At 35.5% G+C, this 23,417-nt stretch overlaps 1 protein-coding gene across 1 annotated transcript in view; it reads right to left on the bottom strand.

The window, feature by feature from the left end:
* Positions 1–787: 787 nt before the first annotated feature.
* The window catches only part of SNX29 (sorting nexin 29), a 128,157-nt gene continuing 105,527 nt past the window's right edge, over positions 788–23,417 (bottom strand). The window contains exon 22 of the mRNA XM_014936206.1: positions 788–6,331. Coding sequence (XP_014791692.1) covers positions 6,202–6,331 — 130 coding nt within the window. The 3' untranslated portion in view covers positions 788–6,201. The remainder of the gene's footprint in view (positions 6,332–23,417) is intronic.

Here is a 23,417-nt window from a genome sequence, read left to right as displayed (position 1 = left end):
AAGTTCAAGTGGCCAAGAAACACCCATTCAGAACACATACTTGTTCCACAGTGCTGAAACTCTGTACATCTGGTACAGTGAGATCTTTGACTTCATACAGCCCCAAAACAAGCCCCTATCGATAATCTGGGACTATTTGTGGTCTAATATCTCAAACAGACAGAAATGGAAAAAAACTATGGCTTGAAATATTAATTAAAACTTTGTAAGCATAATTTTGCTTAAGATCTTAAATAATTGAGATATGAAAAGCTTATGCTCTGTAACTATCAGTAGTTAGTATCAGCATTGGAATTTTTCAAAAAGTCTCATCCACATTTGCAAAGAAACATCAACATCCTCTGGATTACCAAGACAAATTAAGACAAAAGTTGTCATCTAACTAACCTTCCACAGGTTTTAAAAGATGCAGATGCCTAAACATCACAATGGATTTTACAGTAAGTGTCTTTCTGTAATTTTTTTTTTTAATTAGTTCAACTAATTAGATCTCTGTATGATGATAGTGGCTTGAAAATTTTTAATTGAATTAATCAGCAGACTATTCTGTGAGTATGAGGAATCTACTAACACTATATTTTTTAAATTATTTTTTAAATTAAACTGAAATGTGCAAAATTTCTTTGAGTAAATACTACTTCTCATGTAATGAAATAACAAGTCTTTAAGAAATTGAAGTCTGATACCTACATACATCATTGTAGAAACACACTGAAAAAATGAACATAAATCACGGAAGCAATTACAAAACAGGTGAAAAGAACAAATAAGGTATAAGCATGCTCTATTTCAAACAAGAAAAGATGTTATTTTATTTTCCTCTTTGTAAAGTAGTATATTTCAACCAGATTACAACAAAATTACCACAGGATATTTAAAAAAAAATACAAGAAGGTATTTAGAAAATTATATATATACACATTTGGTTAAAAATTCTATAATGTAAACATTAGCATAACAAGTTAAAATAATATTACGAACAGTTTATTAATACTTTTGTGAATACTGTACATATATATGCTACAGAATTAATACTATCTTTCCTACAGATTAACAGGAACAACAACAAAAAAATTCCCCCCCAAATCAAAAGGGAAATCCAACTTCTTCAGTTGTCAACAGGTTTGGTCCCACATACAAAATACTTAGTTATTTATCTCAGTGTTAAGTAAGAAAGAAAGCGTAGCCTTTCAGAATTAGATTTTAAACCACATTTACCTATGATTTTTAGTATCTTAAATAATTAATATTCCAACTCAAAAAAACAACTACCACAGTTTAGCGTCTGTCGTGGCATGGACGTCATTTCTGAAATCTTGTTAAAGAAACTGATTCCCCCCACATGGAAGTGCAATACAGTTGTTTAGGTGCAACAAAAAATATTTTTTTAAATCCAGATATTTGCAGCAATTTGTAAATCTGGAAAATTAATTCCTCTCTAAACATTTCAGTACTGTTTTCTAGTATAGATTCATGCCATTATTAACAAAAAACTAAGCCATTATTAACTAGAAGTATGCTCTGACTATTTTTTAAAACAAAATTTTATAAATAATCTAAGTTATCTATAACTGGACCAAAAAAGCACAGTTAGTGCAGAATAAGAAGTAAATGAAATGTAAGTATTGGACCACTGTTTTTTATCTGCCATTCAATATCTGAAATACAAAGCAGGTTAACTGATATTTTAAACTGTATTCTACATTTCATATGTATAATTTCATATATTAAAGTGATTCTTTCGATACATAATGGTAAGAAACTACTGAAATTGCTAAATAATCAAATTAATATTCCATGTGATGCAGAGTGCTGACTGAAATATGCTAACCTACAGAAATTGAAGGAGATAAAGTCTTTACTTTCTTGAGTTTGACCACATCTCCAGAAGTGATTCAAGCTCCAACACAGAAGTAGTATTATTGTTTCCAAGGAGAAAATTGTGTTAAATAAATATGTTAAACAAGGTTTATTTTCATATATGGTAGAGTTCCAGCTAGATGAGCACAGTGTTGTTGTCAAGGGCATATAGGAGCAGAATTTAGTAAAAAGTCTTTTGCTTTCTTTTAAACAGCTGTTCCACAGGTTTCTCATAGTAGTTTCAAGCAGGTAACTGTGTTTCTGTCCACAGGTATATAACATCTGTCCTCAGATGTTCAAGATATTAGATAAAAAATGTTTGGGGGTGGGAGGTTTGAGCCTTTGGAATGGCATGAGGCATACAGCAGAACTGAGATCCCTGTGTGCTTTGAAGCAAAAAAACCAACATCCATATCTGAAAGTACTAATAACTGATTCTGTTAACAAAATATCCTGTTCTTAAATCATTAATGTGTCCTGACAGACAGTATCATTTGTTCTCTTGGGGCTCACCAAGTCTCATTTATTATTAGCTTGCTGCTCTGAGTCAGTCAACCCCATTTGTTAGTAGGTTCTTATTAATTTGACAGCTACCATGCAGATATTGTTCCATACAATAAAACATGGCTTTATAACAAAGAAATGCAGCTTAGCAATAGGTCACAATTTTGAGCCAGTGATCTTTAATACCATTATGCCCTTTCTTTAAATACTTGTATTAATCCAATCACAATGGTTTATGACTTGCAGTAGATTCTGTAAGATAATATAATTTGATTACAACTATCACATCAACAATTCCATAAAAAAGACTGGCTTTGAAATTATTAATCTCCCTAAGAGTATGTGACTTAATGGACGTATCAATTTAAGCCATAACCTAAATATGGCTTAAATAACTATGTCAATAGTTATTTACTATATTGTTTATAACTATGTCAATATCCTGCCTCATATAAACCTTGGAATTTTATTATTATTATTGAGAAAGTTGATTTAATGCAAAAGCTAAATCGATACAATGCATTTTCTATAGTGAATGACAGAATCTCTAAATAAATGAGATTCTGAAAAGCCATAGTCAATATACAATGAATGCTGACGATTACACCAGCAGAAGATGGAAGAGTCTTGCCTGCCCCGTGTTTCTTTGGAAATTGTTCATTTTGCATGTGATTGGAGAACAGCATAAAAAAGTAATGCCACTTATTTTTACCAATTTTTTTGAATAGTCACTAAAGGTTCCAGATGAGCAGTCCTAGAGACCTAATATGTCTAAAGACAAAACAGGAGTGAAATGGAAACAATATTACAAATGCCCCTCTGCTGTCTCATCCCAGGCCGTAGCCCCAGGAACAGCCCCAGGGACCAGCTGTCTCCCCGCCTCTGTTCTGTGATTACGGGACTGTTTATGGAGCCAAGGAGAACTGGCTGAACCCATCAACCAAAGGGGCACCAGCCACTGACCACATGTAAGGATCCAAGAGCTATCAGTCAGTACCAAGGGAAATTCGGTTTGTACAAAAATTGTAACTACATGAATGGAATTAGGTGACATAAGATAAACAGATAAAATCATTCAATTGATAGCATCATCGTTACAGGTATTTTATAAGAATATATAACTATAATTTATAACTATGTGGGATTCTTAATACAAGCTGACCAACCTTCTTCTACAGTCTTTGCTGATTCTGGTAAATAAACAAAAGAAGTGGGATTTGTGACAGACAGGTACAATTCTCTCAAAGACAGGGCATTTCAGAATGTCTTGAGGTGCTAAAAATGTGGGCATTCCTATCACTAGGTATCTACTTGCAGTCAAGCAAGTACCTCACTGATCTTCACAATAACCAGGTGCATAAAGCAGGAAAGCTATCTTGTGAAAAAAAGCTTTCATTTAATTATTTTCCGAGATTTTAGAGAAACCACAGATGAGCTTTTAAATGGATTAGTAATGGACCCATTACGGTATCTCGTATCACAAAGTGAATGTTGTTTGGAGACTGTAATCTTAGGAGCTGATACGCAATTCAGCTAAAGTTAACAAAGAACGATTTGTACACAGTAAACAAGTTTAGTATTTTTATGTGATCTACATACATACATTAAAAATTACAAGACGCAAGATAATCAGGAATGAAATAATTTTGAGATACATAGATACAAAAAATTCCTTCTAAACAACTAAAAAAAAAAGTACTTTAAATTTAGTCTGTACTAAGTGAGATTTCTTACCATTTGCAACTTTCTGAATAAGGAGTGCTTTAATTTGTGAATTATTTCCTGAAAATGAATACAGCTTCATGTAAGAAACGGATACATCACAAAGGTTTCCACATAGTGTTTTCTTTCAGATTTACTTGCAATTCAATGTTAATAGATATGTGTCTAAAAATGTGAAAAAATGAATTTAGAATTGTTTCAAAGTAGGACCATCATTATAGCTACTTTTCTTTCCAACAAAGCCAAACTAAACTATTATCAGGATATCAGACTGATGAGTTTGGAGAAGAATTAACTGACAAGCTACTCACTTTCCTTTCTTCTTAAATAAATGTCCCACTGTAGTTTACACAAAACACCAACAGTAATTCATCTTTAATAAAAACAAATCAGCTAGATCCCAGGCTGGCCTTTTGGATTTTCTGTTTATCTATTTATTTCGTAAATGAGGTCTCTTACTGACTAAAAAATACTGCTTCATTTCTGTGACATGATTTTACTTTGTGGTATTTAATCTACTAAAATTTCTGACCTGAAGAGTGAATCCCACTCCTCTTCACCACATTTTTCTATTCAGTGCAAGCTGTCAGCTACCTATTTTGATGGCAGGAACCCAGCACGTGGGGCTCATACCTGACACTGACCCACTGATGCTTCTCCCTGTGTGCAACAAACCCCTGCTCGCTCAAAAAGTGCCACAGAAAACAACCAGGCCACTTACCTGCCTGCCCAATATATAATGGTCAGAGGTTTGCAGAACAGAAGTTCCAGTTTGCTACAACTTTAGTATAGCACTGAGGGAAAAGATCTGTTATTAAATCAGCTTGTTTTTTCTGCAGGGTAATATTAGATTTCAGTATCTACTGACGTGAGAATTTAATAGAATGAATGGATAATAAAATTACAAGATACATCAATTTAAGTAACATTATCCAAAAAAACTTCTGAGAAGAAAGATGTTCTTACACAAAGGAAAACCACAATACAATTGATAGAGAATTTGAATGTACACTGCTTAAACTTAATGAAGAGAAAAAGATAGCTAACATATAATTAACTGCCTACGGCAGCGCAGCTAATGGATACTGAACTGGATTCCAGTTAATCCGTGTCAAGACTTCCATCACTTGTAATAATTCTTGTCAATTTTTTTAGTTACTCTTACAATAGTACCATTACAAATGACTTTTCAATAAGAGGTGATGGGTAACAGGCACTTTCATTACAGGCAATTTTTAAGTATCACCATGTGAAGGGTTTTATAAAATCAGAGGAAGAATTCCACACTGCCCTGTTAATGATGAACTGTTCTGTAACATTAGCAACAAATTAGTAACAAAATATAACCCAAGACTTGAAAACACCATTTTGTACCATGCTAATTTTGTACATCCTTGTGGCGGTTTGTAGAAATCAGTAATATTGCACCCAGCCATACAGCAAGACTGAAATTCCACTAAAAATTATTACATTCTCTGATTTTAAAGAATTAGTTCCCACAAATGAAAGCTATTGAGAATATCTAACTAGAAATGTACAAAAGCTATTTTCCACCTGTAATGTTTTTCCCTTGTCGTCTACTTTGTCAAGATTTTAAAGAACTTTGTGTGTCAGAGGTTTACAATAAAAAAAACTCAGTCTTTCTATTTACAAAAGGTAATAAATTAGTGAGGTTCTTTTGAGCACATCTTTCTGACATGTTAAGTAGTGATAATCATAACTGTTCTTCTAAGGAAAAAAAATTGTCTTGACATGATACCCATGTCTCTCTGGAACAGAAAACTGTACATGTAGAAAGGGAGACAACACAATACAAACAAGGAATTCATAGTAACACAAAGGAGAATATGTGCAATGCAGCTTTATAAAATAAAGAAAATGCCTATCAGTTTGCTGAGCCCTCGTGAAGAGCCCTCGTATTCTTTTGAGAAAGTGATTACTGCCTTCAAAAGTAGTTAATCAGGATATGACCCTTAGTAATGAATGTCTCTTTTCAGGATTTAAGATGATGCAGCTGTAGTCTCTTCAGGAGCTTAAATTATAAATACAGGCTAGGAAGGAATCACAGAACAACTTAAAGTACGTGGTGCCGATATTCACAATTACGAAAAAGGGTCAAAGATCACCACTCTGAGGTTCCAGGCTTCGTGGCTCTCTTTGATGGCTGCGAGATAGTTTGGGGAAGCGCGTAGTCCCTCTCGAGCGATTGCTTTTACTTACTGGTTCTCCAGAAGGTGGGATATCACTAAGAAGACAAGAAATAAAGACAGAAGTAGCTAGTTTATGTTATATGTAAATTATTCTACAGTTATTCCAAACATGGAAAAAGCAGATGTTATGAGAGCCTGGCACACAACTGCAAAGTACAGCACACATCTTCAACTACACAGAACTGCATTCTTTCTACTGGTATCTCAAGTGTGAATTACAAATGGGCTCTTTCAAAAATGAGAACTAGTAGAACTTTCAATACTTTATGGAAGATTGCAAATTACAGGATAAAAGCGTATCTCTATGAGTTGCAGTTCAGAAATGGTGGGAAAAGCATTTTGAAGTGATAAAAGTACAAGCAAAATAGACAAGAGCTTGGATGATGCTCTACTTAACAATCCTCTAATTATGGATGGATGTATCATTACATGATGAAGTACATTGTAATACATCCCTGTTGGGAATTCTTCAATCTCTTCTGACCCACAACAGACTATAGTCTTACATGAATGAGCCTTTTGGAAAAGACTCCAAGAAGAAGTACATTAAGTTCAACAACAAGCAGTAACAGAAAATTCCAGCTTACCTAGGTGATATTCAGAGGCTATAGACTCCTCGGAAAACTACAGTATAAAGGGATAGCATTGTACTTTTGCCATTCTTTTAGAGGACTCCACATGGTTTTTAATTATACTGCTTATATACAGATCAATAAATAAAACTAAATTTTGCATTTTGCAACTCAGGCAATAAAATTACACAGTGTATAACGCCAAGCTTATTTTTGTAAGTTAAAAAACCCCATATAATATCTCTCTTCAGAGTGAGTTAACAAGTCCATAAGGGAGGAATTGCCCATCTGCAGTTCTTGCCAGATTAAACAAACACCGATATATTTTAAAACAGCCAGTGAATTTACTTTATGCAGTTCTTTTTCTCCTGCAGAGTGACCTTCATGACAGGTCAGGCAGCCCTGCAAAAGCCACAAGCACAGTCAGGCTCCACTCGAGCAGTTTGAGCACCCACAGGGCTGAGGTCTCAGCAAAGCAAAAGCCTTTAACGTGTCCTGGGACTGAGGGGAGAGTTCACTTGCAGGAAGCAGAGCTGCAAGACAAGGCAGCGCTATCACTGGGAGCTTTGCAACTACAATCCGTACATTGGGTGTTACTCACTAAAATAATAATAAGAAAACAATATAGAAAAAATGTGTTCAGATGCTAAACATTAACACAAAATAAAATTATGGTTTTTAATGGCAGTATATTTTACTTGTCTAAATTTCTGAGCAGAACAGTCTAAAATAACCTTAGTTAAAATAATAAAGGATTTTTCTTTCACATTAAAAAATTGCTTAAAATACCTGTCGTATATAGCCTCCTCTTCGTTAATAACAAGATTAACAAGTTAGATCTTTAATTCCTTGTTTTTCTTGTCACTAAAATAAAAGCTCTAAAAATTAATTTAGCATATGCTATTAATTCTTGGTAGCCAGGGATAATTGGACTTCCAACGCTAGTCCTATGATTTCTTATTTTGAAACTCAGCAATGCTATCTAACTTGCTGTAGAGAATTCTGATCATGTGAATCCAATTTCAGCTGTACTCATTAGCATGGATTTCTTTTAGTAACATGAATATTATTACTCATTATTTTTATACTATTTATAAAATTGCAGCAATGCAGCGTTGATACTCTAATGCTTGTAAAATTGATCATGGGATACTGGCTTCACAGGGCTGTGATTCTGTGTTAAATATGTATTCTTCAGATCATGTAAACATAAAAGCTTCTAAATATCAAATATACAATGGAACAAAATTAAATTTTCACCTCATTGGGCTTTTCTCAATCTAAAATAGGTTAATTTACCAGCATGATGGCCAGTGCTGATATTACTTCAGCTTTATCAGACAGAGAGAGAAATACATTATGGATACATGGTGGTTTGCAGAAGAAAGCACATTGTTATGTGCAATTCCTACAATTTGGTGATTGCTTTACTGAAAGTACATTTTAATACACAAGCTCCTCCTGCTGGCATGTCCACAAAATGACATTAGTGTCAGTCCAATGGGAAGTCACTTCTCCCTTCTGGAGGAAAAATGCCATTCAAAGAAAAAAAGCACAAAAGGTGCAAAATTAATTCTCCTAAAATGAAGAGATGTGAATAAATATCAGTCTGTCCTCATAGGAAGAGCTGAGGTAATAAGATCATCTTAGAACGATTACATTAACTCCAGCATCTGTGAATGAAGGACAAAAATTGCAAGTAATTCTGCTAATTTAAATGATGCTACTCCAGAACGAGATATATCTAATAACAAAATTAGAGATAATTTGTCTTAAACATCTAAGCTAATTTTTATAATGGCAATCCAAATTCTAAGACAAATCATTACGTTATGCAGGTTTACAGAAACCAATTTATATCTGAGGAATAAGATCTTTCACGCATCTGGTATGAAAAAGGAAACCGGAACTGAAATTGAAATGATCAACTTCAATGTTCTATGTTGAAAAAAGTTTAGAGTATTAAAAAGTCATCATACATTTAAAAGTATATATCTTAAGCCCTTTTGTATCCTCTCTCCTCCAAAACCTGATGAGAAAATTTGCCATCTCACTTGTCTGTTTTGGCTCTGTATCTTTTGACTCTACAATTAAAATGATGACTTTCAAATAACACCCAGAAAGTTTAACTACTAAATTTAGGAAAAAAATTACCAACCACCCCCAAAATGGATGGTAATCAACTATGAGGAAAAGATTAATCTCCCACCTCTTCTGTCTCCTGATACTGGATTTAATAATTTAGTTCTGGTCTTGAGGTCAAATGATACTTACAGAGTCTCTGTCACTAAATTAGATACCTTTTTAAACCGACTGGCAGTTCGACAGGTCAGATATTCCATGAACCCTTGGGCAGAGGTACGAACACCTTAAAATGATCCTGTCAGGATTTCTGGCAAATGAAGATGAAATTGAGACACTTGTTCTGAATCTATTTTTGTCAATCTGTGTTTGGGACTGGGGAGGAAGGAATAAGCATACCTACATGCAGTGTGTGCAAATCCTCTCTCTCATTTGTCTCATTCATGAAAACCAGTCTCTGGGTTAGATTTTTGGGGTTGAGTTAGGGTTCACACATAGTTGACAGTTTTACTCAGGTTAAAATACAAATTTGAAATACGTAAATCTAAACCTGGGAGTAGCTATTCTAGAATAACTCTTCCAGAACAGCTCCCTCGAGTCCCTGCGGTAAGCACTAACTCTTTAAGTCTACAACAGAGTTACACCTGCTCTGTTTTAATATAACAGTCTTTTCATTCTATTACCTTTCCAGCCACTGAAGTCTTACCAGGGTTTAATTTTCTAGGCTGAGTCTGGCAGGCAGCTGGATGCTTGCCAGGCATTACCCTGTTCAGCCCTGGAATGTCCACGTATTAAAGGCTCAAGTTCTTGTCTACATTCTTACCTTGTCCCATTCTGAAGAAAAAAAGCAACCTGCTGAGGCAATCAATTCTTCTTCCCACCAGGTCATTGTTTAGCTTTTAAGCATCCCTGATTGATCTGCCCAGCGTTTGTTTGGATACCAATTCAGTTTCATTGATTTTGTCTTGGTGTCAAGTTCTGCCTGAGGTGCATCTACAGAAAATAGCTTAAAATAACCGGTCTTTTTAATCAGCTTCTAGTTTATTCATACCTTTCATTTATTGCCCTCCATGCATCAAAATGTCAACTGCATTTCGTGTGTTTCTCTTCACATATTTAGCATATCGAACTGCAGTATTCTTTTAGCTGATGTTGTGAACATTTACATGAAGAAATTTATTTCCCATCTCATTGTCTACTCTTCAGGAAAAAATCAGAGAGAGGTTTCTTATAAAAATAGTATAACATGGCTGCAACTGGTAATACTTTCATACCAGCCAGAGAAGTAATAAGCACATCTCGAGGGTGTAGCAAAGCTCAGAATCAGGTATTTCATATATAGAGATATATATATCTCACATGTAAATGCATCTCTGGAGACATTCATGATTCTAGCTTTGCATACTTCATGAAGCAACATACTTCATGAAGAAAGGAATTAGCTGGCAGATAAATCTGGTGACTTTTTTGCCTGCCTCTTGTGTGATTAATATTTTTGTTTGTCATGATAATAATCTAATTTCTGATTATAACCCCAATATTTAATGTGGGTTAAACAGGATTCAGGCAGGCAGCCTCCTCAAAAAGGTGGTATTAAACAACGCCTATGCTGTGTTAAGAAAATCTTACTAGACAAATGAGAACTAATTCTGACTTGCCAATACAACTGATCTCAGCACCTTCTTCTGCCAATTAAAATCATCTAAAACACACATAGTAGCACTATTAAGTAAGACTCTGACTTCATCAAATCATTTTATATACCCTTGTAACTCCTGTTTTGCAGTGATCTGAGTAAAATCCTTGTTTCCAGTTGCTGAAGTGTAAAAATAACTGGAGCCACATTCCTGCCATCACTCACAATTTTGTAGAAACGCAATATAATTATTAATGAGAAACAGTGATCTCCATCTATTAATACAAATGACTGAGTTGGGATGTTTAAATAGTCAGCTATTAACAGAAGAGATAGAAAGATATGGGTAATATAATCCTTCTATAGTACATTTTGACATTGAAAATCCTGAAGACGCTATTACAGCAAAGTTGTCTCAGGTCAAAAACTGAATAATCATTTCCTACCAAGATTAGATCTAAATTGATCAAGAAATGAAAATCATTAATTCTAATATTCTATCCAACTGTTTCATTAATGTACAGCTCCTTCTACTTCTACATACATATTTCTACAGCAGAACACAGTATTTAAAATGACATATTCAATCTCCTCTTGCTGTGAAATAATTACAAAAACATAACCATGCTTCCATTTGTTGTAATTTGAATGATCTTAACTTGAACGTTCTCATGCTACAAATCAGTTTCCATATCAGCATAAAGATTCATAAACATAATCTGCATTGATATTTGAATTTTTCAGTAAACCATGACTCTGTATGCAATTCTGATGATCAAATCTTTTTTCTTCCACTAACTTCACTTTGAAGTTGGCATAACAAGACGTTTACTGTACAGTAAATGTTTAGTACCCATTAGTTATATCCTATAAAATCAGTAATACCTATGATTAATTTTGGATAAAATACACTCTCTTGCATTCCGGAAATGCTCAGAACCTGGTAAAGATGACCTTTCATTAGTTAATATCTGGGCAATACTTATACCTAGAGCCTTATTCCTTGGCTTTCTACCACATAACGCCATCTGTATTTGGGAATGGTTACATAAATACAATATTTGTGCAAGTGATCTCTTCACAACTAAATAGAAAGCCAGAAACCACTGGACACACATATAGGAAAAATTTCACCATAATACACTTTTTAATTATAATTAATATAATTGTTTTGTGTATTTCTTGGTTAGTTGAAAGGCAGTAAATTTGGCTATTCCATCCACTTCCATCTAGAAATTACCAACATTCTACTCTGTTGGGGGTTAGCTGTATTTTTGTAAGCAATATAATCTACCACTTCTCAGGGACAGGTAATATAATGAACAAATGGTTCAGAAGCAGAACATGTTCCAAGGTTGTTTATATAATAACAAAATGCAGGATTTGCTTTTCAGAAGAACGGTGTTCAGTGAATACCTGGATTTATTTTTTCCTGCTAGTACTGTAATTATCATCTTTAAGGAAAGCAGAGACAGATCTGGGATACCTTTTTATTGAAAATACTGCAGTAACTAAATCCAGAAGACGTGCATCAGGTTTCACAATGCATCATATACGTGAAAATAAAAGGAATAAAACTCTTGTTTGACAAGTAGCAATTTCAACGTGCTGAGACAGCAGTGCATTACAGTGACTCGCCAGGCACTTCCTCCTCCATACGCACAAGTTGTTTGCACGCAAAAATGACACGGAATTGAGACAACTTTAATTACCAAATTAGCTCTTAAACAGCCCATAATCAATACGATTGGCATTGCAAGTGACAACAGAAAGAGTTTACAGGAAGTGTGTTCTCAGACACCAGCGTATGAGAAGTCAGTAAAAGCAGTTATATATTACCATGTTTGAGCTACCCACTTCTAGTCTACACAGAACAAAAACTGCAAAAAGTCAACCACTTTTCATGACAAGTCATTGGGGAAAAAAGAAAAAAAAATTGATTTACCATCTCCTGTAATTTACCTAATTTTTGCCAATATCCCAGAGAAGATAAATCTGACAGCTTAAAACATTTCTTCCTAGCTATTCATCCCTATAATTTACCTGAGCTCACTACTGTACTTAGTCTGACTGATCCCAGTTAAAAACTTGTTGCGTATTCCTGCCTTACTTCACTGTGTCTGACTTATTACCTCCAACCCCACACGGTTCAGCTTCCTAGGTAAAGCACCTGTCCTCTTCTCTGGAGACCTGCACCTACCCTTCCATTTGCTCAGGGAGCAAACAGCTGCTGGTGCTTTTGTTCTGAGCTGGAAGCTCCACACTCCTTGACTCTTTGTCACTCCAAATTGAGCCAGGCAAGAACATCTGCTCACAAGCATTTACATTTCTCAACACCATTTAAATAGTTCCCATAGGAATAATGCAACTTAGCTGTCCTTGCTTTGAGTTTTGCAAGTAAACTGCCCATCTTAAGAAACAACCTGCACAATTACTATTATTATTTGATTTCTTAATAACAAAACTCTTTTTTTTAAATTACCATAGAAGGAAATGGAATCATGAGGAAAAGTTGCGATCAAAACATGTTGTTTTGTTCTTCCAAGCAAATGCTTGAGTTTTAATTGCTCCATCAAGTTAAGAGGTATCAGCTGCTTCTCTCGAGTATCTTCATTTCTCATGAAGATTACAGCATGATATTAACATATGCAACGAGGCAGAAGAGAGCTGACATGACCGTTCTCAGGGGCAGAACCAGATTTGAATGGGCGTCATGTTAACAGCAATAGCTATGGAAGTGAAAAATGAACAGACTTCAAAACTGCTCCTAGAATGCTACAGAATCATAACTCTTTTCCAGAAAATATGTTAGCAATAAAAAAAAGGTGGGAAACAGTGCTTTATAGCAATCACTCTTTTTGATTTGTGTTTCTATTTTTTAAATACTAAGGACAACTTACTGCACTCCAACCATAAGCTTGATACTAATAGTGATCTGTGACCTAACACCTCAAAAATATAGGTCTTAATCTCAACCTTTGGGAGCTTTTAGACTGGTCTTAATTTTAGCCTGTTTTTTTAGCTTCTCTAAGATAAAAACAAAAATCAAATAGATTCGGCTAGCACATAGAAAATAGTGTGTCTGCACCTGGAAACATAATCACAGAGAGAGTGGAGGCATAGTGGAATTAAACCTGTACTCTGCAAATAAACAAAGGTAATCAAGATGGGAAAATATGTAAATATAGCACAGAATTGAGTACTGTCAACAGAATAACAAGGGAAATGCTGACTTTGTTCTTGGTAATGAACACAAAGACTACTGTTTACATATAAACCAACACAGAAAGGGAAGCTAATCAAACAAGGTATGACATTGCCTGGTAAGTGACTAAGGGAGCCAGCTTGGGGTGCAACATTCCTGATGGATTAGAGGGAAAGTAAGCAAAAGCATCATGCCGGCCAGCAAAAAGAAGACCAGAGTAATTGGCAATCAAACTCATATTTTCTGTTTAGTCAGATTTCAATTATTTTCTCTGCAGGAAAGAAAATGGAATGATAAACATAGGCCCCTCCTTTTTATAATTATGACTCCTCCAAATGAGGCTAACAGGAAGCACAACCTGCTACCAGCTCCAGAAGGAGTTAAATGCACTGGGCATTGCTGGCCATGAGCTCCTGAAATTTGGGGTCAGTTCTCCACGTATCATCAGATTCAGAATCTTTAAAACATATATCATCTTGGTCCCTCTCTAATACAGACGCAACTTTGACAATGAGTTCAAAATAAAAATAAATAAAATTTGCAATAAGCTTGCTCCTTCCCCTTGCCAGAGTATTAAAGAAAAAACAATCAGGACAATGGTGATCAGCTGTGCCTCTCCTATTGCTGGCAGCCATTTAAGCACAACTCCCGCAGTGGAGCTGATGCCTGGCACCTGGGCAGCAGCAGCCTAGGAGCAGCCGAATGTCTCAGTTCTCAGCTCCATAGGTAAATGCTGCAAGCCAAAGCATCTGCTTCTGTAGCCGAGCTGAGTTTTATCCCATAAGGAAGTTACAAGATCACAAGAAAGAACTGTCACCTTTCACCTGTGAACTTCCCAGGAAGTTCCTCCTCTCCTTGTCTCTCAGTTTCGTGGCTTTTGGCCACATGAAGATTTTGGCGTTAGGAAGACCAGCCAACCTTCATAGAGGACATTTTATGGCTTTGAGTAAATTTTGAACCAAATGGTAACTGGAAAAGCTGCTGAGGTATCACTTCCCCTGGTTTAAAAATGGATTAATGAAGCATCTGTATGTAGAGGTCAATATTACACATGGGTATATACAGTACCAGAAGGCAATACGATGATATTATCTTTGTTAGGGTGGTTCTGCTTTGCAAACAGCAACTGAGAAGTCTTAGAAGACTTTTCTATAGGCACCATTTACTGCACGTGCCTATAGTTCCTCCTTACAGTATAACTGTACAGGCCTGAAAAGCAAAGGGCTAGGCTGATGCAATGGGAATTGCCCTACAGAGGTGCACAGCAATATACAGCAACTTGACTACAGTAACACCAACTTACAGTTAGACATGAAGCATTTTTAATATATATGACTGCCCCGTGCTGAGAAAAAGCTGGGCACTGGATTTTCTTGAAGACTTCAAGATTTAGATGCATTTGACTCAGCTGTAGCACTAACAGTAAAAATATGATAAAATATTCAGTCTGCCTGACAATGCAAACCAGCTCCATTTTATTTCCCTTTGGTCATACCTAGCTATTCTCCCTAGCTAGTGCTTTGGGATTTATCTCTTTTAATCTGAAGGAGTCTTCTGCTGAAAGATTTTTAAAGGAGCCACATATTCACAGCTGTTCAGTATCTTTATGATTTACCCCAAAACCGTATTAAGACTAATAAATTAAATCTCTTATAAAGAATTAATTTATGAGTTCTTAAAGGTTAGAATAAAATTGCAGAAACAAGATGATTTCAGAGTTAAAATAGACATGGACTAGTACGAAACAGCCTCTTTGGCTCATTTTGCAGTTGCAAAATGAAGCAATTTTATGCAAGCTGTTTACAAGGCACAGATTTCTAACACTTTCTACAGTGAACAGCAATCCCTGCAGACCCACACATTAGTGGTTCTCCTTCTTACCGCATATCATGCATTTTACTGAACTCTTAATATTAACTGTAATTGTGTCACACTTTTAAAATCTTAATCTAAAAACAACCCTTCATACTGCTACTGGTATAATCAAACTCTGGGGCCCTGTGTAATTAATATGTCAAGATTTGAAGAAAAATGACTGTGGTCTGCTCTTGGAGATGGTGACATCAGCCATCCCAGTACAAATCCTTCCTGTAATTTCTGTCTAAAATTGGGTTATTTCAGCAAGAGTAAACTGAAGAAGCTTGTTTCACTATAAAGTAGATCTGCATAGGGAAATGTGCAGCTATTATGACTGCATCATCATAGACAAGAATAGCCTGATGTTATACTTAGACCGACGTTGTAAATATGCAAAGTACTCCAGTCATGTTGTCCCTGGGTCAGGGCCATACTGAAACAGTAAGTGGAAGAAGCCTGGAGAGGATATATGTGCAACCTCTGCATGCTGCAGGTGAAGCAGGACTGTATGATAAAGCTACTTCAACCATTTCTGCAGAGACCTCAACAGTTCAGGTCATTTTGCATTTCAGAACTCACATTTGGCCTAATTGGTACCTACAAAGAATGTATTTGGAGGCCTCTGAAGCAGTCTAAAGAATATTCCTTAAAAACTAGCAACAATCACTTTCTTTACTCATTTGTTAATGAGATGAAGTGATACGGCAGGGAAGTATGTATGAATACCGCTAATTTCTGTTATTAATAGAAGAGTGCCTGTAATTACACCAAGTTATTCTAGAATCCTTCAGCTAACTGTTCATGGATTCCGCTATCACCACAGAAGTGCCAAACATCTTAAAAACACACTACAAAAATAGCATCTGAAATACAACAGAATTGAATGGACTATGTTTATAGCTGGCAGATTAACAAAGCCAGGAACAAAGCTTCTGTAGGATGTTTTGAATTTCAGTGATGGCCTGTAGCTAATTCGTGCTGTTTTCACATGAGAAACTGATGCCTGCTGAAATATTTTTCAATACAACTTCAAATGAGGAAAAGAAATAACCCACCTCCTTTTGAGAAACTGTGCAGTTAGGCATAAACAAACTTGTTACGGTCTGGATTAAAGCCAAGTACATGCACAAATACAAAGATACCTCCCTTATGAAGACAATTTGCTTCATGTATTTGAATGGATGCATCCATTTATCCATTACTGTCAGTGTTGCACAGAAAGGAGTATGAATAAGCACTGGAAGACTGCAATTTAAGACATATAACCAGATTTTTCTAAACCACATTTTCAAGAGTATTCCATACTGTTTCATATGCTAAGAGAAAGGAATAAAGCTTATATCATCTCTCAGCAAAGCCTCTTTCACTCCTCAAAATCTCTTCCACTGTGGAAAAGTAATTAAACCTAATCTTTGGTTTTATTCCCAGTGAAATAAGCACTACTCTTGCAATACTCTAAATCTAACAATTACATGAGAAAAAAAAAGTTAAATCATGTTGTTTCATCAGTAAATTAGTTTTTTTAAAAACCTGTCATTCTATAATTATGTAAAAATTACATATGGGAGTATATTTACACACATGCGCTCCGATTTAAAGAATAATATATTTTCAATACTAATGCCTCTTTTTTTTTTTTTTCCTCCTTAACAGATTTCTCAAGGGCAATTGAAGTGAGACATTGACATTTCAGGAGATCTGTAGCACACATCATAAACTCATGTTTGAGAGCTTAGCTTGTGATATTTCTGACAATGGATTACATAAATACACTACGCCAAAACTGTTTGCAAATGCCATCCTGTGCCAAAAATGTTTGCAAATGTCACAGAGAACGACCCAATATTAAAAGGGCCCTTCCCTTAATCTAGAGTGATTACTTCTGCACAAAGGTCTGATCTACGGGCTACAGAACATAAACAGCGCTTGAGTGATGCTTGCTGTGCCTCACTGTGACTCCCATCAGTAGGAAATGCGAGCACACAGTGACAGATAGGAACTGTTCCTTGGTTTGCTACATCAGATATCTTGAAAAAATACTGTTTTCAATTTCACAGAGTATCACACAATTTGGTGACAAGGCAACGGGTGTTTGGGAAGTGAAGAGAGAACACAGGTCTGTTGCCCTGACTAAAAGGAGACACAACTAACTTGTTAGGTCACGTTACTCAGACCCTGGCTCCTAAACAACAAATCCATTAAATCATGCTCCTACTGGAGCGTGCTGCCTTTGTATGTCAAATGCAAACTTACTTGTCTGTGACTTTTTCTGTTCTTCTACATTTTAGAAAGTCTTAGAACAAAAGTGATTTTTTAGATGGTCTGCATAGTTGGCAAATATTTTAATCAAACTTCCCTTTTAATAGAATTCAAGCTGAAAATGGCAGTCAAATACTTTCCTCATGAACTCTGAATTTAAGCCACTGGAGTTATCTCTTGTAAACGGTGTCTATCAGTTTTATGATTCTATATAGTATTTTTCTAAGGAGAGATTTGACTTCTCATGGATCTCCAGGCTGACTTCTGTCCAGGTCATATCATAAAGGCTGGGCTAGTGTAGTTTTCAGTGATGTGTTTTGGCATACAGAATGGCTACAGTAAGTCAGAAGTCCTTCAGTTCCTTTCAACACATCAAAGAAAGTCAGGAGTAGAAATAACCTCACCCTTTCTTAGAATACTATTTCTTTAAAAACCTCTCAAAGTGCCACATTTGCATGGTATGCAACTTCCAAATATATCATAAATACAATATAAATATATTACAAAATAAGAGATTATTGCTTTGGGTTTTTTCAGTTCCATTTATCAGTTTCTATTCATCCTGTGAACGTATATTTAAATAAATACTTCCCTCTTCAGTTGTACATTTCAAATTCTAATTTAAAAAAAAAAAAAAATCAGTGAAAGTGATATGGGCTATGAGAACTTGTCACTAAAGAAAGTACACAATCCCATCTACTGAAAGCCCTCATACTACACTACCTACTTGAAATCTGCTTTCAGCTGTGTGAAGAATGCAACTTTGAAAATTTCTCTTCCTGGAAATGTCATGGGCTTTTCCAGTACTCTGCCATTCCAAAAAAGAGATCAGATTTTGGAGCATTCGAGCTATCGTTGTTCACAGTGGAATAACACATCATCAAAAGAGGTCTCCTCTAAGGCATTGTTTTGAAGATCATGAATGGTAACTAAGGGTTATGGATCCCAGAGCTCTCATATCCATTTGCACTTGCACACAGATTGCTGTGACTGACCAGATGGCTTCTTACAAAACAACATGTTTATATGAATAGTTTCCAAAACACTTTATGGTGGTACACTTATTTTCTGTAAGAGACCTGCAGATGGTTCCCTTCCCCTACCTATAAGGTCTCCAAAATATATCTCCTGAACTAGCTGTTATGCAATCCCCAGCTACATACGCTGATATTTGACTATGAATATCTAAAGCTGGCAAATTTCCTTAAAATAATCTCCATAAAGAGAAACTTAACAAGCAATTATAGATCAGCTAGTATAAGTGCAGCTGTAGAAAAAATATTACAAACTGTTTTGCGGGATTTAGTAGGCCAAAAAGTAAGCTTTCAAAGCCATAATTTCATTACAGGGAATTCATGTAGATTTGGGCAAGGGTGTTCTTGTTAAACTTGTATTCTTTGACAATATTACTGTCAAGGCAAACAAGGGTAATTAAGTGGATATCAATGCTTTAGGTTTATAATTGTCATGAAGCCTGATATCAGATTCTACTAACCAGGAGGTAGTTATACCGAGAAAAAATTATCTTCATATCAAATAAAAATATTCACTTTGATTTTTTTGGCCAGTCTGGTGCTCTTTGATGACTTGGATACTATATAAAAATATGTATGTGGATGTAACTTAATATTCTATATGGTTTTGGACCTTTTGTATTGAAAATTCTGTGCCCATTAAAAAAAAACATATTAGTATTTAGGACTTTGATTGAAAAGGCACAGAAAGATACAGCTTTGGTAGTTTAAAGCATGAGAGCTCCCAGATATTGGAAGGTAGGCACCATCATACAGTAGGGACAGCAAAAACATTGAGGCATCTGCACTTGCTTACAACCCCAATGCTTTAGTACATTCTCAACTATTGGTTGCAAACTCCTCTGTGCTCTCCTCCTCTGGAAAAGTGAGTTCCAGCAGAATAACGGGGCAAATTGTTATGGAGAGAGAGGATAACTAGGAAATTAAGTGTCCAGACATGTCTAGTCTGATTTACTAGAAAATTTAGGAAAATACATAGAAAATAAAACTCTTCTTCATTAAATTAAGTGTAGTATTGGAGCATTTTTTTTTAAGAAACCTACTCAAGTAATCATGCCAGAAACTGTTCTATGTTGTAAAAAGAAATAACTAGATGACTGCAAACAAGAGTGTTAGATTTAGCCTCCTTTACAAATCATGCATACTTGTTAATGAACACAACAAAATCTGAAACTTTGATAATTAATGTTATTTGAAGTGAAGGAAGACAGGAAATGCCCTGTAAGATTTCTTAGCTATTCAAGTAGAAATATGCTCTATGTGCTTACACGAAAAGTTTTTAACTTTTCTGTAGAGATGTCAATCTCTTTTAAATGTAAAAATTTCAAATATCCTTTTCTGTACAACTGTTAGTAATCAGAGGCAGACTAGGAGGTTAATGGAAAGTAGTCTTATGTACATTGCTTTGTGTTTTACTATTTTCATGGTTACACTTTGCAACTCTTGAATATCATTTTGTATGAGAACTAAAACATACATTTGTTTTATCCAAGATTTAAGTATGACACTATGGCACTTCATCTGGAGACAAGCACAATACAAATAACATATTAACCCACTGCAGAGCCTGCTGAACTCAGAACACACCTATCTCAAGCTCTCAGTGAGACTTAATATCAAAAAGAGAGACCGGTAAATTGAGTTGACAGGCAGACTTTGAGGCTCTGGGCAAGCCTGGCTGAGCTATGCAGACAGAGCAGCACACACACACAACTAGAAGACTAACAGAATGCTGCAATGAATCAGAGATGCAAATGTGGTCAGAATCAACCATAGTATCACATCTGGAAGAGTCACTTATTACTTTACCTAGGCAAGTGTTTCAGTTTTCTGCAGTTTTCCATAGACTTCATACCTTAGGCCTAGAGAATGAGCATAGTGGCCTGATATCACAAATGTCTGTATTTTAAATAGGATTAAAATTGCCATCTACTTTTGTGAGGATGCATGGATGCCCCACACATGCACATTTCATAATTGTATATATCCACCTGCAGTATATTGATACCAATAAACAGAGACAATGGTGTTTTAGAACTGTACAACGAAAATGTTTCTTATTGAGGAAATACGGATACGGATTCTATGATTCTAAGGTTTCAGGATGAGTAGTGTATATATACTGCTGCATGCAAAAAAAGAAATCAACATATAAATTACCTCAGATGGGCAAATACTTGCCAGTTAGGGGAATACGCAGTAAGTATCCTGCTAGGAATGATGTGGTTTTGTTGACGGGCAACAGAAAAAGTTGATACACATTCAGACCCTCAGCTATAGAATTCTGCAAATGGATTCATATATTCCTTCAGTGCCATGGCTGGGTCTACAAAAACTTACTAGTTATCTACTAAAATGACAAGTGATGTCCGCATTTATTTTAGTTATATATCTTGCTCTACCAATTGACTTCACATCTGTATAAGATACATTTGGGAATGCATGGTAGTAATATCTTATATTTTACAATTTATAGTCTTAATCAGCTTCATTCTCAGTTACCAGGCTCATGTTTGCTGTAAAGATGCCAGCAGAGAAAATGGAGAGTTCATTGAGTTTTTGCACAATTGGACTTCAAAGGAATGGGGCTCCTTTGTCACTGCCACCAGAACTCAGAAAAAAACCCCACCCGACCTTCAAGGAAGGACAGGACTTTCCAACCACAGGAATAAAAAAAAGATAGATGCCACAGAAGAACTTTCAAACACAGGGAAGGTAGCGGAGAATCTTACGAGTCACAGTCACTTGAAAAAGTGAGACACAAACACTCCTTTCCTAATCCACCACATCTTTCCTATCTGTGACTATTCATTGCTGGATATCAAGAACTGATGCTCAAATGCATCAGCCTTCTGACTAACTTGTTTTTATTCAAGATAATTTACAATCTCAGTTGTTTTGATTAAATCCCAAAACAAATGAAATATTTTACCTTTATTGGTGTAAGTTAATCTATACTTTTGAGTATTCTGCATTATATTTTGTTGTTATACCACTACCTCATCAACAGAAATATGAATTTAGAATAAGAGCGGAGCACTGAAAGACAGGAAAACAGGGATGGGAGAGATTAAAATTATAATTTTGCAAGTCTTTTTTCTGGTTTAATTTTATGTTACTTGCAAAGTAAAGAAGAGAATTACAATTGTATTCTCCCTATTTTGCCCAGCCTCAAAATTGAAACTTTCTTTACTGGCTGAAGTGCCCATTCTTTGCTACCAATTTCAGAAACACCTGCTACAGAACAGAAATGCCTGAATATATAAAGAGCTCACTTTTTAACAAGGGAAGGCATGTGACTTGCTTGTTACCAAGGAAACAGGATCACTGCTGTAATGACACAAAACTTTAACTGGCTGTATGTTCTTTTATGAGAAAAACCTTAACCACTTCTTGCATTTCTACAAGTTAAACATCTTAGGGACATAAACTGCACAGTTTAGAAAACCTGTCTCTTGCTAAAGACTTGCTGAGTTTATTAGCAAGCACTAAAAGAGCAACACAAAAATAAGTAAATGCTACTGAGAACAACTCTTCTCTCAGAATGATCTTTCACTACTAAGCCCGTTCATAACTGGGAGGAAAAATGACAGAAAGTGATGACATAATTCCTGGGGCTCAAGGAAAAAAACATCTAAAAGCATCTTGATCCAAGCAGTTCCTTTAGTTAAACTGACCAGCATCCCATGCAGACCCAAGTTGCCTAGACTAAGAAAAATGGTTATGCAAAACAATTATCTTATACAAACTGGGAACCAGGCATAATCAAGAGTAATAAAGTGATAATGGTGAACTGACATTAAAGTATTGCTGCATGTTATAAAGGTGTTAAATGAAAAAATATTATGTAAATTGGTGATTTTGTATTTTCATGGTAGGCAACTGGGCATTTTTACTAACTCTTAGAGCTTTTTTTATTATTTGCAAAAGACAGATGTAAATAGACCCACCAGAAAATGCACAGCACAGTTAAAAGCTCATTTTGTACAGCACTGAAGTTTGCTGTAACATTGAACGTGGCTTTGTTCAACACAATCTCCATTTGTTTCAGACCTTTATAAGTTGCGTGTTAATAAAGGAAACTAATACATACCAATTAGCTACCAACAGCAACAGATAAAGTGCTTTTTGACTGTTACTGTCAATCTACTTGCTTTAAATTTTTGCCCCATTCTTTTAAACCATGCAATGGAGACCATTTCTTGTACATTTCCAAACATGTAAAAGAAATACCATTCCATATCCCTCTCCCTCATTTGTTTCAACTATTTTAGACACAAAATATCAGTATTGCCTGTTTTAACATTCTTATTTTCTCAGGCAGCATTAAACAGGAGTTTATTCTGAGGCAACTGTAAAAAATCACAAGCCTTCAGATGCTTCCAATAGAGACTGGAAAGTATTCAATTCTAATACAGTATACACTAAATTACTTTTCTCATAAGCACTGTAAAGGTCACTTTGAATACAAAGAAG

Source organism: Calidris pugnax, unplaced genomic scaffold (genome assembly GCF_001431845.1).
Source record: "Calidris pugnax isolate Ruff unplaced genomic scaffold, ASM143184v1 scaffold17, whole genome shotgun sequence".
Taxonomy (NCBI): Eukaryota; Metazoa; Chordata; class Aves; order Charadriiformes; family Scolopacidae; genus Calidris; species Calidris pugnax.
Note: the sequence above shows the minus strand (reverse complement) of the source record. Positions and strands in the feature narration are given on the sequence as shown.